The 14,341-nt window shown below is 33.8% G+C and overlaps 1 protein-coding gene across 1 annotated transcript in view; it reads left to right on the forward strand.

Annotated features, from left to right (window-relative positions):
* The window catches only part of LOC141345388 (transcription initiation factor TFIID subunit 4), a 123,937-nt gene that overhangs the window by 20,987 nt on the left and 88,609 nt on the right, over window positions 1-14,341 (forward strand). The window contains exons 10-12 of the mRNA XM_073850242.1: window positions 4,131-4,300; window positions 9,820-9,950; window positions 13,663-13,788. Coding sequence (XP_073706343.1) covers window positions 4,131-4,300; window positions 9,820-9,950; window positions 13,663-13,788 — 427 coding nt within the window. The remainder of the gene's footprint in view (window positions 1-4,130; window positions 4,301-9,819; window positions 9,951-13,662; window positions 13,789-14,341) is intronic.

The following is a 14,341-nucleotide window of genomic DNA, read 5'->3' on the forward strand; positions in this document are numbered from 1 at the left end:
CAATACAGTTAAAATATATTGCTTTTTTTGATCAACAATTTATGATCAATTATTATAATTTTTCAAATTATATTTAGTTTTAATGAACCATTTATTTTCAATAAATAAATAAATGTTTTTGTAATTTTATTTTATATTTATTTTACTTTTAATAAGTCAAACTTTTTTTAATTAGTTGCCAAAATGTATACTTATCATATATTTATAATATATTTTATTTTATAGTTTGCATTACAGTTAAAATAAATTGCTTTTGTGATCAATTATTAGGTAATTTTGCTTTTAGTAACTCAATTTTTTTTTTGCCAATACAAAAATTCTAATTTTTAAGCTATTTAAATGTATACTTTTCATCATATATTTGCATTTTATTTTATTTCATATTTTGCAATTAAAATATATTATTTTTTATGATAAATTATTAGGTAATTTTTCAAATTATATTTAGCTTTAATTTTTTATTTTAGTTTTTTATGTTTTCTTTTAGATGACAAGGCAACTGTTCTGATTTTTAAGTTATTTAAATCTAAATTTTCATTATATATGTACATTTGATTTTATTTCAGTTTTAATTTAATTAAATACTATTTTTTGCTTCAAATTAACATGTTAATGAGCTGGTTGGAGGCTTAAAACTAATTATTCACTAATAAAATTAGATTTTATTTTATTCGTTTTTTAAATATTGTAATTAATATTTTGCATTACAAAAAATATATAATTTTTATGATCAATTATTAGGTAATTTTTCAAATTATATTTAGCTTTAATTAATCATTTTTATTTTTAGGTTTTTGTAATTTTAATTTTTAATTTTATATTTTCTTTTAGCTGACAAGCTCATTTTTAAGTTATTTAAATTTAAATTTTCATTGTATATTTATATTTTATTTTATAAATGGTTGGAGGCTTAAAACGAATTATTGCTAATTATTAATTTAATTTAATTTAATTTTATAAAAAAAAAATTAAGGCGAAAAATAAATGGGCTTAATACTCCTGGAAACAAAAACATTGGAAAAATCATGTTCTTTATTGTTATGGCAGAAACTTTTGGTTACCATGTTAACTATTTATGTAATGGGAAGCTGAATGGGACAGAACATTTATGGCAGAACAAAGCTAAATCTGACTCACTAATAATACTCATGACTTTTCCACCAAACTATTGAGTCGCTCTCATTCATTTGTGTGGTGTGTGGCGGCAGCTAGGCTAACATGCTAACTGTGGGCAGCACTAATCGCCTCTGTCAGCTCCTACCGTGGTGTCAGGACTCATAGACACCCTGCCCAGCCTGGGAGAGGCGTGCGGTCGGCGCGGCTCTGGCAGGGGGGCGACGGGGCCGTACGCACACACACACAGGGGCGCAAGATGCCAGGGGGTCAATGTCACAAACAGAGGTACAGATGCGGATGTAAATGAGAGTGGAGCTGAGTGAACTTTGACCTCTGTGACCGGAGCCATGAAGTTTTGAGCAGCGCCGCGGGCGCAGGAAACTCCGCCGCTCCCCTGCTAATGTGCCGTAATTAGGACACTGTTACCACGGCAACGGGTGTAAAAAGGGAGAGAAGTGATTGGGTGCAGAAGCTGCCAGTCACACTGATGGAATGGCATTATTTATATGCTTTTATAGTGTTTAAAAATATTCAGAATTAGCTTTTGTATGTTTTCATTTTAATTTGAGTTCAGGTTTTATTAATTATTTGTTTTAAATTTTTTGTATTAGTTTAATTTTTTATACTTCTGTTCAGTTTTATTTTTTTTTTGTTTTATTTCGAGTACTTTTAGTGCTTCTACTTGCAGTGTTATTTTATTATTTATATATTTAATAGTATTTATTAATATTCTAAATTTGCTTTTATTTATGTCTTAATTTTTATTTTAGTTGAATTTTTACTTTTTTTAACATTTGGATTAGTTTTGTTTGTTTCAGTTTTATTTTGAGTACTTTTATTACTTCAACTTTCAGTTATTTTATTATTAGTTATATATTTTTATAGTGTTTATTTATATTCTAAATAAACTTTTATTTATGTTTTTTATTTTTATTTTATTTTTATTTTTATAAACTTTTTTTACATTTTGATTAGTTTAATCTTCTATATTTAGGAACAGTTTTCTTTTTTAGTTTTTAAGTACTTTAGTTTAATTTTTTTATATTTCAGTTTTATTTTTGTTTCAGTTTTATTTGGAGTACTTTTAGAACTTCAACTTGCAGTTATTTTATTATAATTTATTATTATTATGTTTTATAATGTTTAAGAATATTAGTTTATTAATATTAGTTGTTACTTTTTGTGCTTTTGTGCCATTTTTTTTTATTTTGGTTTGTTAACATTTGTAATCTAATATTTATTGCATTTGATTTCAGCCTGTTTTCAATCACTGAAAATTGTGGGAAAACAAATGGTCTGATTGAGTTTATTCTGAATTAAATTTTTATCTCATTAAACAAGGTGGTGCAGATAATCTGTTAAACATTAAACATCCGTTAAACATCCGATTTCTTTCATATTCGGTGCACATGTGTCAAGGACAACTCCAGAGATGTTTTTGGAAGAAGAACTGACTTGGGGCTCAAATGTTTACACAAGATACGCTGTTTCTGATTCCTGTGGTTTGTTAACTAAGGTCATCAAAATCAGAAGACGGCTTTCTGGGAATATTTTTAGATAAACTGAAAAGTCAAACAAACCAGTAATGCACTGGTCTGTCAGGCTGACTTCAGCTGACCCTCAGACTTTGTCCAACAGAAGTCACATGCACATTCTGTCATTCAAAAATGTCACTTTTTATTTTATTTTATTTTGTGTATTCTTTTTTTCTTACATGCACATTCCCGTTCTGTTCATAACACGTGATGCACATTTATAGCTGACAAATATTATTTTATTTTATTATTATTTTTATGATTTTTTATATTATTATTATTATTATTATTATTATTATTATTTTCTGACATGTACATATCCATTCTGTTCATAACACATGTGATGCATATTGATAGTTTCCATTCTGTTCATTTATTTTATTTTATTTTATTTTATTTTTCGGCGGACATATATTTTTATTTTTATTTTTTTCTATTTTTTTTTTCCAGATGCACATTCCCATCTGTTCATTTTTTATTTTGTTTTATTATTTTTTAATTTTTTTTTTTTTTCTGACATGTACATTGCCAATCTGTTCATAACACATGATGCATATTAGTTGACAAATAATATTTCCATTCATTAATTAATTTAATTTAATTTAATTTAATTTAATTTTATTAACCTTTTTTTCTTCACATGCACATTCCCATTCTGTTCATAACACATGTGATGCATATTGATTGTTGACAAATATTATTTCCATTCATTCATTTATTTTATTTTATTATTTGTTTCGGACATATTTTTTTTTTCTATTCTTTTTTTCCCAGATGCACATTCCCATCTGTTCACTCTATTCATTTATTATTTAATTTAATTTAATTTAATTTAATTTAATTTAATTTAATTTTATTTTATTTCAGCAATTCCTATTTTTATTTGTTTTACTTATAACATTCTGTTCATAACATACGTGATGCACACATAACATTTCCATGAACATTTATTATATTTATTTATTCATATTGACTAATGTATTTAAAAAAAAAAAAGAAAAATTCCCATTACTATTAATTGTAATTTTAATTTTAATTTAATAATTTTCTTGCATGCACATTCCTGTTCTGTTTAGAATACATGCGATGTGCATGGGTATTTAATTCTTTTATGTTGATTTTTAACAAAATATTTGACAAAAAAAATTAAATGTTTTTTTTTTATATATATATATATATATATATATATTTAAAAAAAAATACAACTACTAATCAGTTTTTTTGGTTGGCTCAATTGATCCTGTGGGGTCTCTCATTTAACAAAAAATCCTTAATACCTCCACAAACAACCAATCATAATAATACATACAAAAATAATGTTTTTTAACATTTAAAGTTGTTTATTTGCGCATGTAAACATTACTGGCTGATTGTAGAATATCAAGTGCTTTGATTTTGTTCTAAACGAATATACATAATGTTTAACTCTAATAAGTGCACATGCTGTGAGATCAGACTGATGGTTTTCTTGTCTTGCAGAGACGACGATGACATCAACGATGTGGCGTCTATGGCCGGCGTGAACCTCAACGAGGAGAGCGCTCGTATTCTCGCGACCAACTCTGATCTGGTGGGAACGCAGATCCGCTCCTGTAAAGACGAGGCCTTCCTGCCCACAGGTCTGTTACACCGGCGGATCCTGGAAACAGGTACAGTACCTCCACCACAAACACACCTCCACACGACTTGTTTACAGTCATTAATATATGTTTAGAATTATATAAAAAGCTCGCAAGGACACATAAACCCATCTGTGAACATATAGAGAGCCTGGAGCTTTGAAGCGTTTTCTGTTTTTAGTGAATGTAGGCCAGTCCACGGTCGCTTTGGGCCACCAGGAGTGTGTGTCCTTATTGTTCCACCTAACTCTCAGAATTGTGAACATGTGTATTGCTGTTCCTACATGTTTGTGGATTTGCATCTTTTCCGCTGAGTCTTAAACCAAGCGGTCGTGACATAGATAAATGGTCCACCCACACAAATCAGCCTGTCGATTACCACACAAAAATCTTCGACTCATCCTTCCGTGTTTGTGTAAATAACAGAAAGAAAAGCACATTGCAAGAGCGCTTGTAATGAGAGTTGAATGTTTGTCCGGCTAGATTTCCATCATATCCGCATTTCTGTCAACATGTTTATTTAACCTGGAACATTCATCAGCATCCTAACAAAAGACTTTTTATGAAAGAAATGAACACTTTTCTTCAGCAAGGATGCATTAAATTGATCAAAAGTGAGATGTTTCTATTTTAAATAAATGCTGTTTTTTCAAATGTTTTATTTATTAAACAGTATATCACTGTTTCCACAAAAATATAAAGGCAGCATGACTGTTTTGATCACTGATAATAATCAGAAATGTTTCATCGAGTTTAATGGAATATATCAAAAAAAGTCCCCCAAAATTTCCCCCTAAATTTGAACAAAAATGCAACATTAGAAATCAAAAAACAAGTGGGAATACAGTCATAAAATAAAGCCAATGGTTTATGAGTTTGATTCTTATTGAATGCATGAACTAAAAACATGTCAAATAATATTTCCATTCTTTTATTTTATTTTATTTTACAACACGTGATGCACATGGATAGTTGACTAATAATATTTCCATTCATTATTTTATTTTATTATTTTATTTTACTGTACATGTATATATATATTTTTTCCCTCACATGCACATTCCAATTCTGTTCTTAAGACATGTGATATACATGTGATGGATAGTTGACAAATAATATTTCCATTTATTAATTTATTTTATTTTACTTTACTTTTGTTTTTTTCTCAAATGCACAATCCTATTCTGTTCTGTATATATATATATATATATTTTACTGTTCAGAATAGATGTGATTTGCATGTTTTTAATTATTTAAAATTTTTATATATTTTTTTTATTTAGATATTTAATAAAATATTTAACAAAAATATTTTTTAAATATTATTATTATTTTTATTATTTTAATACCACTACTAATAAGCCCTGAAAACCTGCATGAACAACTATTATACATATAATAATACATACAAAAATAATGCAGTTTAATGCGTGTAAACATCACAATTTAGTACTAAATGATTATTGTTGATTTGATAATCTTTACTACTCTGTGAAAATCTATAATAAGTTAACATAATATTTTACAATTTTTACTGTATTTTTAATCAAATAAATGCAGCATTGGTGAGCAGAAGAGTCTTTTTCAAAAACATTAAAAATCTTAGGGACTCCCAAACTAAATAAAATTTGCCATAAAAGCTAAACAGCTAAATGAAGTACGATTTCTCTTACAAAATGCAACTAGCATTTGATTTAACATTTTCAGACTAGAGTCTTATGGCTTGAAGTTTTTTCCTCACAAACTAGTTTAAACTCGATGTACAGCACTTGTTGTGTCACCCTTGTGTTCGCTACACATTAGATCTCAGTTAAGCGTCAGAAGCTCTAGGCCTAGGGCATCTGCTTTAGCACGCGTTAGCGTGGCCGTGGAGCTGTCGCTGGGAGCGCTGTGCGCGTAAGAAACGAGTAATTGTTCTCAAAGGTGCAGGAGTGTGTGTAGGAGGACGAAGCGCCCCCTGCTGGGCTGTGGCGAAGCGGCGTTGTGGTGTCGTGTCGTTGATGGGCTGCTGGAGAACTCGTAGGTGACAGCGAACCAAGGGAGGCACAAATCCTGCCAGCTCGGCTCAATCTGAGAGAAATACACACACACAAACCAACAAAACTCAATGCACACAAACAACGAAAGCCCTGATTCAGCCTCAAATGCAAAGATCACACCCATTGCGCCCGTGCATGCTACTTTAAACTGTTTTTATGTCTTTTACCTTTGGTCAACATGAAATTGAAAATTGAATGCTTTGAATTTTGTGTGTGCATTCCTGTTATTTAAACAGCATAGAAAGGTTATGGGTTCGATTCCCTTGGAATGCATGACATAATCAGTGCATACCTTGAATGCAATGTTTTTTTTGTGTAGCAAAACTTAAATTTCAACAAAAATACATGAGATGAAAAAATGCATGTGGGAGAATGCAAAGAAAAAGAAAACACAAAATAAATGGGTCATAAGTTTGATGAGCACAGAAAGCATTACCTAATAAAATACATACTTAAATGCAATGTTTTTTTTTTTTTTTTACAAAAATACAACATTAGAAAACAGAAAACAAGGGGGAATACAGAGATAAAATAAATTGAAAAGTTTGAATTTGATGGAATGCATAAACTAATAAAATGCATACTTTGAAAGTAAATGTTGTTTTTCCCTCCAGAACTTAAATTTGAACAAAAATGCAACATTAGGAAACAAAAAACATCGGAGAATACAGTCGTAAAATAAAGTAAATGTGTCACTGAATGCATGATCTAAAAACATGCAATTTTGTTTTTACTTAAATGCAAAGTTTTTTCTTTTTCTTTTTTTTTTTAAAGTTATTTGAACAAAAATAGAAAATTAGAAAACAAAAAATAAGGTGAATAAGTCATCATTTTGATGGAATACATAATGAAATGCATACTTTTGAATGCAAAAAAAAGTATTGAATGCAAAAAAAAAAAAAAAAAATTCTACCCAGAACTTAAATGTTAACAAAAATGCAACATTAGGCAACAAAAAGAAGTGGATTGAATTTAGAGAAAACAAATAAAAAATAGGTTATGGGTTCGATTTCCAAGAAAATAATGAAGTATAAAAATGCATACCCTGATGCGAAGTGTTTTTTTTTTTTTTGGTTGTTGTTGTTGCCAAATGTTAGTTTGAACAAAAATAGAACATTAGGAAACAAAAACCGAGGGGGAATACAAAGATAAAGCAAAGTAAATGCGTCATGAGTTTGATTCCAATTAAATGCATGAACTGTTAACATGTATGCCTTAAATGCAATGTTTTTTATCTTTTTTTTTTTTTTGCAAAAGTTATTTTAACAAAGATAGAAAATTCGAAAAACAAAAAGCATTTGGGAGAATACAGGGAAATAAATAGAGTACATAAGTCATGAGTTTGATGGAATAAATTACTAAAATGCATGCTTTAAATGCAGAGTTTTTGATTTCAACTTTTTTTTTTTACAAAAATGCAACACAAGGAATACAGCCATAAAAATAAATGGGTCATGGGTTTGATTCCTATTGAATGCATGAACTAAAAACATGCAAGACTTAAATGCAATTTAATTAAACATTTTTTTAACAAAGATAGAAAATTATAAAACAAAAAGCAAGTTATGGTTTGATTGAATATACTAATAAAATCATACTTTGAATGCAGGTTTTTTTTATTCCAGAACTTAAATTTCAACAAAAATGCAACATTAGAAAAACAAAAAACAAGGGATAATACAGTCAGAAAATTAAGTAAATGTGTCATGAGTTTGATTCCCACTGAATGCATGAACTAAAAACATGCAAAATAGAAAATTAGAAAAAAGCAAGTGAGGAAAAAAATAAGGTAAGTGAGTTATGAATTTGATGTAATACATTAATAAAATGCATATTTTTAAATGCAAAGGTTTTTTTCTCCCCAAAACTTTTTAACAACAAAAAAAAAAAAATTAGGACCCCCCCCCCCCCAAAAAAAAATATTTCAATTTGAACAAAAATGCAACATTAGAAAACAAAAACAAGTGGGGAATACAGAAAAATTGATTGAATAAATAAAGCTCACTATTTAAAAATTGCTCTTTAGCAGCTTTTTTGGAAAAGATTTTGATGAAACTGAAGGTATCTTGCTTTGTGAATATGGATATGTTTTTTTAAGTTTGAGACATCACCTAACACCTTATAGCCTTCTTGAATTCAATATCACTCATTTTGGATAAAGTGCCTACTAAATGCACAAATGTAAATGTATTTATTTGTTGTTCATACTTGTGGCCTTAAGAAGACCAAGACTGGCAAATGAAATCTCCAGCTGCATCTGTGAGGACTTCTGGTCCATCTGGAGTGTCTCATGTAAACCGTGTCAGATCAGAGTAATTGTGTGGTTGAACTGACCTGCAGGATGATTTTCAAGCAAACGAAGCATCTGCAGGGTCTGAAGCCCATCCACCGCTGCTCTCACGTTTGACAGCCTGTTTATAGATGACGGGAAGGAAAAGTTTATTTTGATACCTCCGAGTCTTCGACCACAAGTTTTAAAACACAGATAAATCTGCATTAAGAGATTAACATTCAAGATTTTATTCTCTGGAAAAGCAGACTTACTACATTTTTTTTTTTGACCAAACGGAAATTCTTTAGTTCTTCAAAATCCTTCTTGTGTTTTTTTAAAAGCGTGGCCTTAAGAAACTCCTTATGTTTTGACATTTCTAAGATGTTTTCAGCATATCTCTTTCCCTCGTTTGGAGTCATTAAGGACACTCTCGGTACATTTAGCGGCTGATTTAAATAATTGGTGCGATTTTTCTTAAAATAACAGTGGAAGGAGAACTTATGTTAATAGCAAATTAAAGACGGGGATGTTGTAGATAAAGCGCTCTGAAGGTTTGCAGCAGTCTTTAGAAACTGTGCTAATTATCCTTTCAACTAAAAGTTGTCAATTCGTGTGAAATTTTTCTCCTTTTTTATCCTTAGTATCAGATGTAATGGACTATTTTGGGCTTGTTTCTTAGATGTTTCTTCTAATCATCTCCTAATGTGCTCAGATTTGCCAATAAAAAGTCAAAGATCTCAATATCAACTCACTAGATTGCTCCAGTTTCGAATGATCTGAGCTGCTATCCATGTTCATTTTATAGCTCTGTGCATTTTCTCTACTGGCTTTGTGTCTGTTTTCATGGAATTTTACAAAAAAACAACTGAGACAGAGTTGCTCGTTTAAGTCTCCCGAGCTCTTCTGGGTGGTTGGATCTGCTTTGCTGACCATCCAAACCACAGAGGCTCATCCAAACTCATTTTCCTGAAATCTCAGGAAATCAGGTTTGAAAATGAGTCACGGGAGCGACAAAACATCCTCTCAACATATTTGTGTTTTAAATGCAGGTCGTGTCAGTTCATCATAACAACGCTCGGTTTTCTCCACACACATTGGACCTTTTTGTAGAAGATTTATAAGATAGGACAGATGTAATTTTCTCTTGCTGAACTTCCTTCCAAACATCTGCGCGGTGATGTGTTTTGTTTGATTATTGATATTTTCATAACAGCTGCATCTGCGTCTTCTGGTTTCAGCTAAGAGGTTTGGAGTGACGGACGTACCGCTGGAGGCTGTGAACTTCATCTCTCACGCTACCCAGTCCAGATTACGGACGGTGCTGGAGAAAGTTTCCTCCATCGCGCAGCACAGAATGGACTCGTGTAAGGTACGAGATGTCTGGAAGACGTGCTTTTATTTGTATACGGTTACTTTTAAAATGAATGCATTCCCTAAAAAAGTAACTGCTTAGTTACTTTTTATGCAAAGTAATCCGTTATGTTACTTTTTTCTCGTCTGGGCAGGGCTTGGTTGTTTGTTTTTAATATAAACCATTTTGGTGAATGTAAAAGCCCTTTCACACTGAATAAGTCTCAGGCTGAAGGAAATGTAAATTCACATTTAATTCATTACTTTACTTGTTACTTGGAAAAAGTAATCTGATTACATAACTTGTGTTACTTATAATGTGTTACCCCAACACTGTTTATGTTTCCTGTGTTGCTGTAAATAGTTTTTCTACAAACAGCACTAACGTCATCTGACAGTCACAAACACACTTTGTTTAATTCATCTGCTCACAACAAAAACAAATCAGACATCATTAACATGAAAACCATTTGCCGTTCAAAACTTTTTAAGAGAGAAATACCCTAACAACTACCCAGGACACCCTAGACACTGCCTAGTGATGCCGTAGCAAAGCCACAGCAACCACCTTGTATACCCTAGCAACACCTTAGAAACCATTCAGAATACCCTAAAAACCAACTTGAATACAACCCTAGAAACCTAAAGATGCCCTAACACCGTGTCTACACCGGATGCGACACTTGAGTAATACCGTAGTAACACCTAAGCAGCCACCTAACATTGCTTCAAAAACCATCTTGAACACCTTGACAACAACCTAGCAATGCCTTAGAAACCATCTGTAACACCATAGCAACCACCTCATAATGCCCTAGAAACCATCTTGAATATCCTAGCACCTGCCTAGCAATGTCTTAGCAACTATTCAGAACTTTTGGCAGCACCCTAGCACCTTGAACACAATAGCAGTCATTATCCTAGCAACAGCCTTGCAACCATCCAGATTGCCCCAAAAACCACCTGGAACATCAAAGCGACTGCTAAACAATACCATAGCAACAACCTTGGACACCCTAGCAAAAGCTTGGTACCACATCTCTAGCAACACTCTTGCAACGGCCTGATAACATCCAAGAAACCATGCCCTAGCAACCAACCACATCACTCTAGTAGCAGCTTAGTAACACCTAAGCAACCACCTAAAAATGCCCTAAATAAAATCTTGAACATCCTAGCAACCACCTAACAATGCTCTAAAAAGTCCTTAGTCTCCTTAGTAATGACTTAACGATGCTCTAGAAACCATCTCGAATACCTTAACAACTACCTAGCAGTGTCTTAGCAACTATACAGAACTCTTTGGCAGCACCCTAGAAACTGCCTAGCAACCACCTTGATACACCATAGCTGCCATTATTCTATCAACAGCCTTGCAACTGTAACACCCTAGTGACCACCAAACAATACCCTAGCAACAACCATGGACATCCTAGCAACCACTTAGTAACACCTCCCTAGCAATACTCTTGCAATGGCCTTGCAACACCCAAGAAACCATACCCTAGCAACCAACCACAACCCTAGAAGCCCTTGAACACCTTAGCAACAACCTAGCAATTTCATAGGAACCAGAACTCTTGGCAGCACCCTAGCAATGTCCCAAAATGCCACTGCAGCCATCTGGCAAACCCTAGCAACACCATAGCAACCACCCAGAATGCCCTAGAAACCATCTTATAACCCCTTAGCATAAACCTAGCAACCAGAACTCTTGACGACACCCTAGCAATGACCCAAAATTCCCCAACAGCCATCCAGAATACCCTAGCAACCCTTTGGCAATCACCTAAAGTACTATAGAAACCATCTTGAACACCTTAGCAAGTGCCTAGCAATGCTCTAGCAACCAGAACTTATGGCAGCACCCTTGCAATGCCCAAAATTCCCCTGCAGCCATCTGAAAAACCCTAGCCACACCATAGCAACCACCCAGAATGCCCTAGAAACCATCTTATAACCCCTTAGCATAGACCTAGCAACCAGAACTCTTGTCGGCACCCTAGCAATGACCCAAAATTCCCCAGCAAACATCCAGAATACCCTACCAACCCTTTGGCAATCACCTAAAGTACTATAGAAACCATCTTGAACACCTTAGCAAGTGCCTAGCAATGCTCTAGCAACCAGAACTTATGGCAGCACCCTTGCAATGCCCCAAATTCCCCTACAGCCATCTGAAAAACCCTAGCAACACCATAGTAACCGCCCAGAATGCCCTAGAAACCATCTAAATACCCCTTAGCATAAACCTAGCAACCAGAACTCTTGACGGCACCCTAGCAGCCATCCAGAGTACCCTAGCAACCCTGTGGCAATTACTTAAAGTACTCAAGAAACTATCTTGAACACCCTAGCAATGCCTTAGCAAAGAGAATTTATGGCAGCACCCTTGCAATGTCCCAAAAATGTCCCTGCAGCAATCTGAAAAACCCTAGCAACACCATAGCAACCACCCAAACTGCCCTAGAAACCGTCTTGAACATCCTAGCGACCCCCCTAGCAACCAGTATTTTTGGCAGCACTGTAGCAATGACCCAGAATGCACCTGCAGCCATCTCGAAACCACTAGCAAATCCCTAACAATGCCCCAGCATCCAGAACTCTTGGAACTCTCTGAACACACTAGCAACACCATAGCAACCAACCAATCTACTCAAGAAACCATTTTAAACACCTTAGCAACTGCCTAGAAATGCCCTAGCAACCAGAACTATTGGCAGGACCTTAGCAATGACCCAAAATGCCCCAGCAGTCACCCAGAAGACCCTAGCAACACCCTAGCAATGCCCTAGCAATTACTTATCATTCTAACTGGCTGTTTTACTGAATAACTGTTTTGAAAAAGTCTGGTTTGCTGAAGTTTGTCTTGATACTTTACGTAGTTGAAACTGTCTGTTTACATGTATTCCATTGCTAGTTAATAATGCATGTCTACACATGCAGCTTTTAATGTTAAAAATGGATTAGATATGTGTATATGTTTTCACGTTCATGTTAACACACGCAGTCGTATTGTAAAGTGCAGCTGAAATCCTGCTGTTGAAGTGGAAACTTTTGGGCACATGAATTACAAAGAGACAGAAGCAGACAGGTAAACAATTCAGTATTCAAACCCACAGCCAGAGAGTCCGACCCGCGTCGCATTAAACGCGGCGCTCTTTCAAGAGCCTCGCATTAACGGGAACCCAAAACAAACCCACAAAGGAGGAAAAACAGGTGGCGGAGCGCTTTTAAAGCTGTTTATTTGTGTACATGGCGAGTAGTTTAGCGGAGAGGATCGCTGTCACGGACGCACATTTTGTTTTTTTGTTTTTCTGTTTGGTGTGTGTTGTGGCTTTTTTGTTGCGTCTGCTGCTCTCCGCGCGCTGCTTTACAAATGAACCGTACGAGACGCGCCTGTGAAGAAACTGACATCAGCAAAAAACAAGAGCGTCCTGAAAGAGGCACGGCTGACTTCATAGCCAACAAAGGACAGGAGAGACGGAGGCAGGGATGAGAGGAGAGACGAGCTTGTCAGAAAATGAAAAGAGGCAGGGATAGCGCAGGAAGTGCGCTAAACATCGAGGTCGCGTTCTGAAGTAAACATGTTTTTTGCGTTCGTCCCGTAAGCTTCCGTCTCACCTGCCTAAGAAGAAAGTTTTCATCATGATTGAGTCATAAACACTCATAAATAAGTTAAAATGTGTATCAAAACTTCTCCTGACCTCTTTCTCTCTGTGTCTCCGCAGGAAGACGAGTGGTACGAGCAGTCGTCTGACGTGCGCTCGCAGCTTAAGTTTTTCGAGCAGTTGGAACGGATGGAAAAGCAGAGGAAAGATGAGCGAGAACGAGAGATTCTCCTCAGAGCAGCAAAGGTAATCTGGCACCTCGTAATCTCTCTGATCCTCTCGTTTATGACACTTAAATAGATCTCAGATGCAGAACGGAAATTGTTTCCCTTGCTACAAACTGGATAAATAAATCATTTAGATCACCCACACTTATTCATTTCCAATTTGCATCTGGAAATATGTTTGCTTAACAAACTAAAAATTAGTGGCATCACTAAATTGTATTATATTTATTGACATTCAGTTGATCATTGATCATAAAATATCAGTATCTTCATTGATCATCTCAGTCAGACTCTATTAGTAAATCTCAAAAATTAATTTAGTTCATCAGGTTTTCCCAAACTGGGTTTCATAAGTAGAAAAAACAAACAAACAAACAAACAAAAAAATGATTGAATAATTAAAAAATAAAAACAATCAAAATAAAACACGACATTTTTTAATATAAAAATAACATTTTTAATATTTTATGTTTTATTGGTGGGTTCTTTTGACAAAAAATATTTGGAAATCCTTGTTATAGATCGATTAGGTTCTTATAAAACACCAGCCAATAAAATTGTTGAGCCACATA

The sequence above is a fragment of the Garra rufa genome, chromosome 11, assembly GCF_049309525.1.
Source record: "Garra rufa chromosome 11, GarRuf1.0, whole genome shotgun sequence".
NCBI classification, from domain to species: domain Eukaryota; kingdom Metazoa; phylum Chordata; class Actinopteri; order Cypriniformes; family Cyprinidae; genus Garra; species Garra rufa.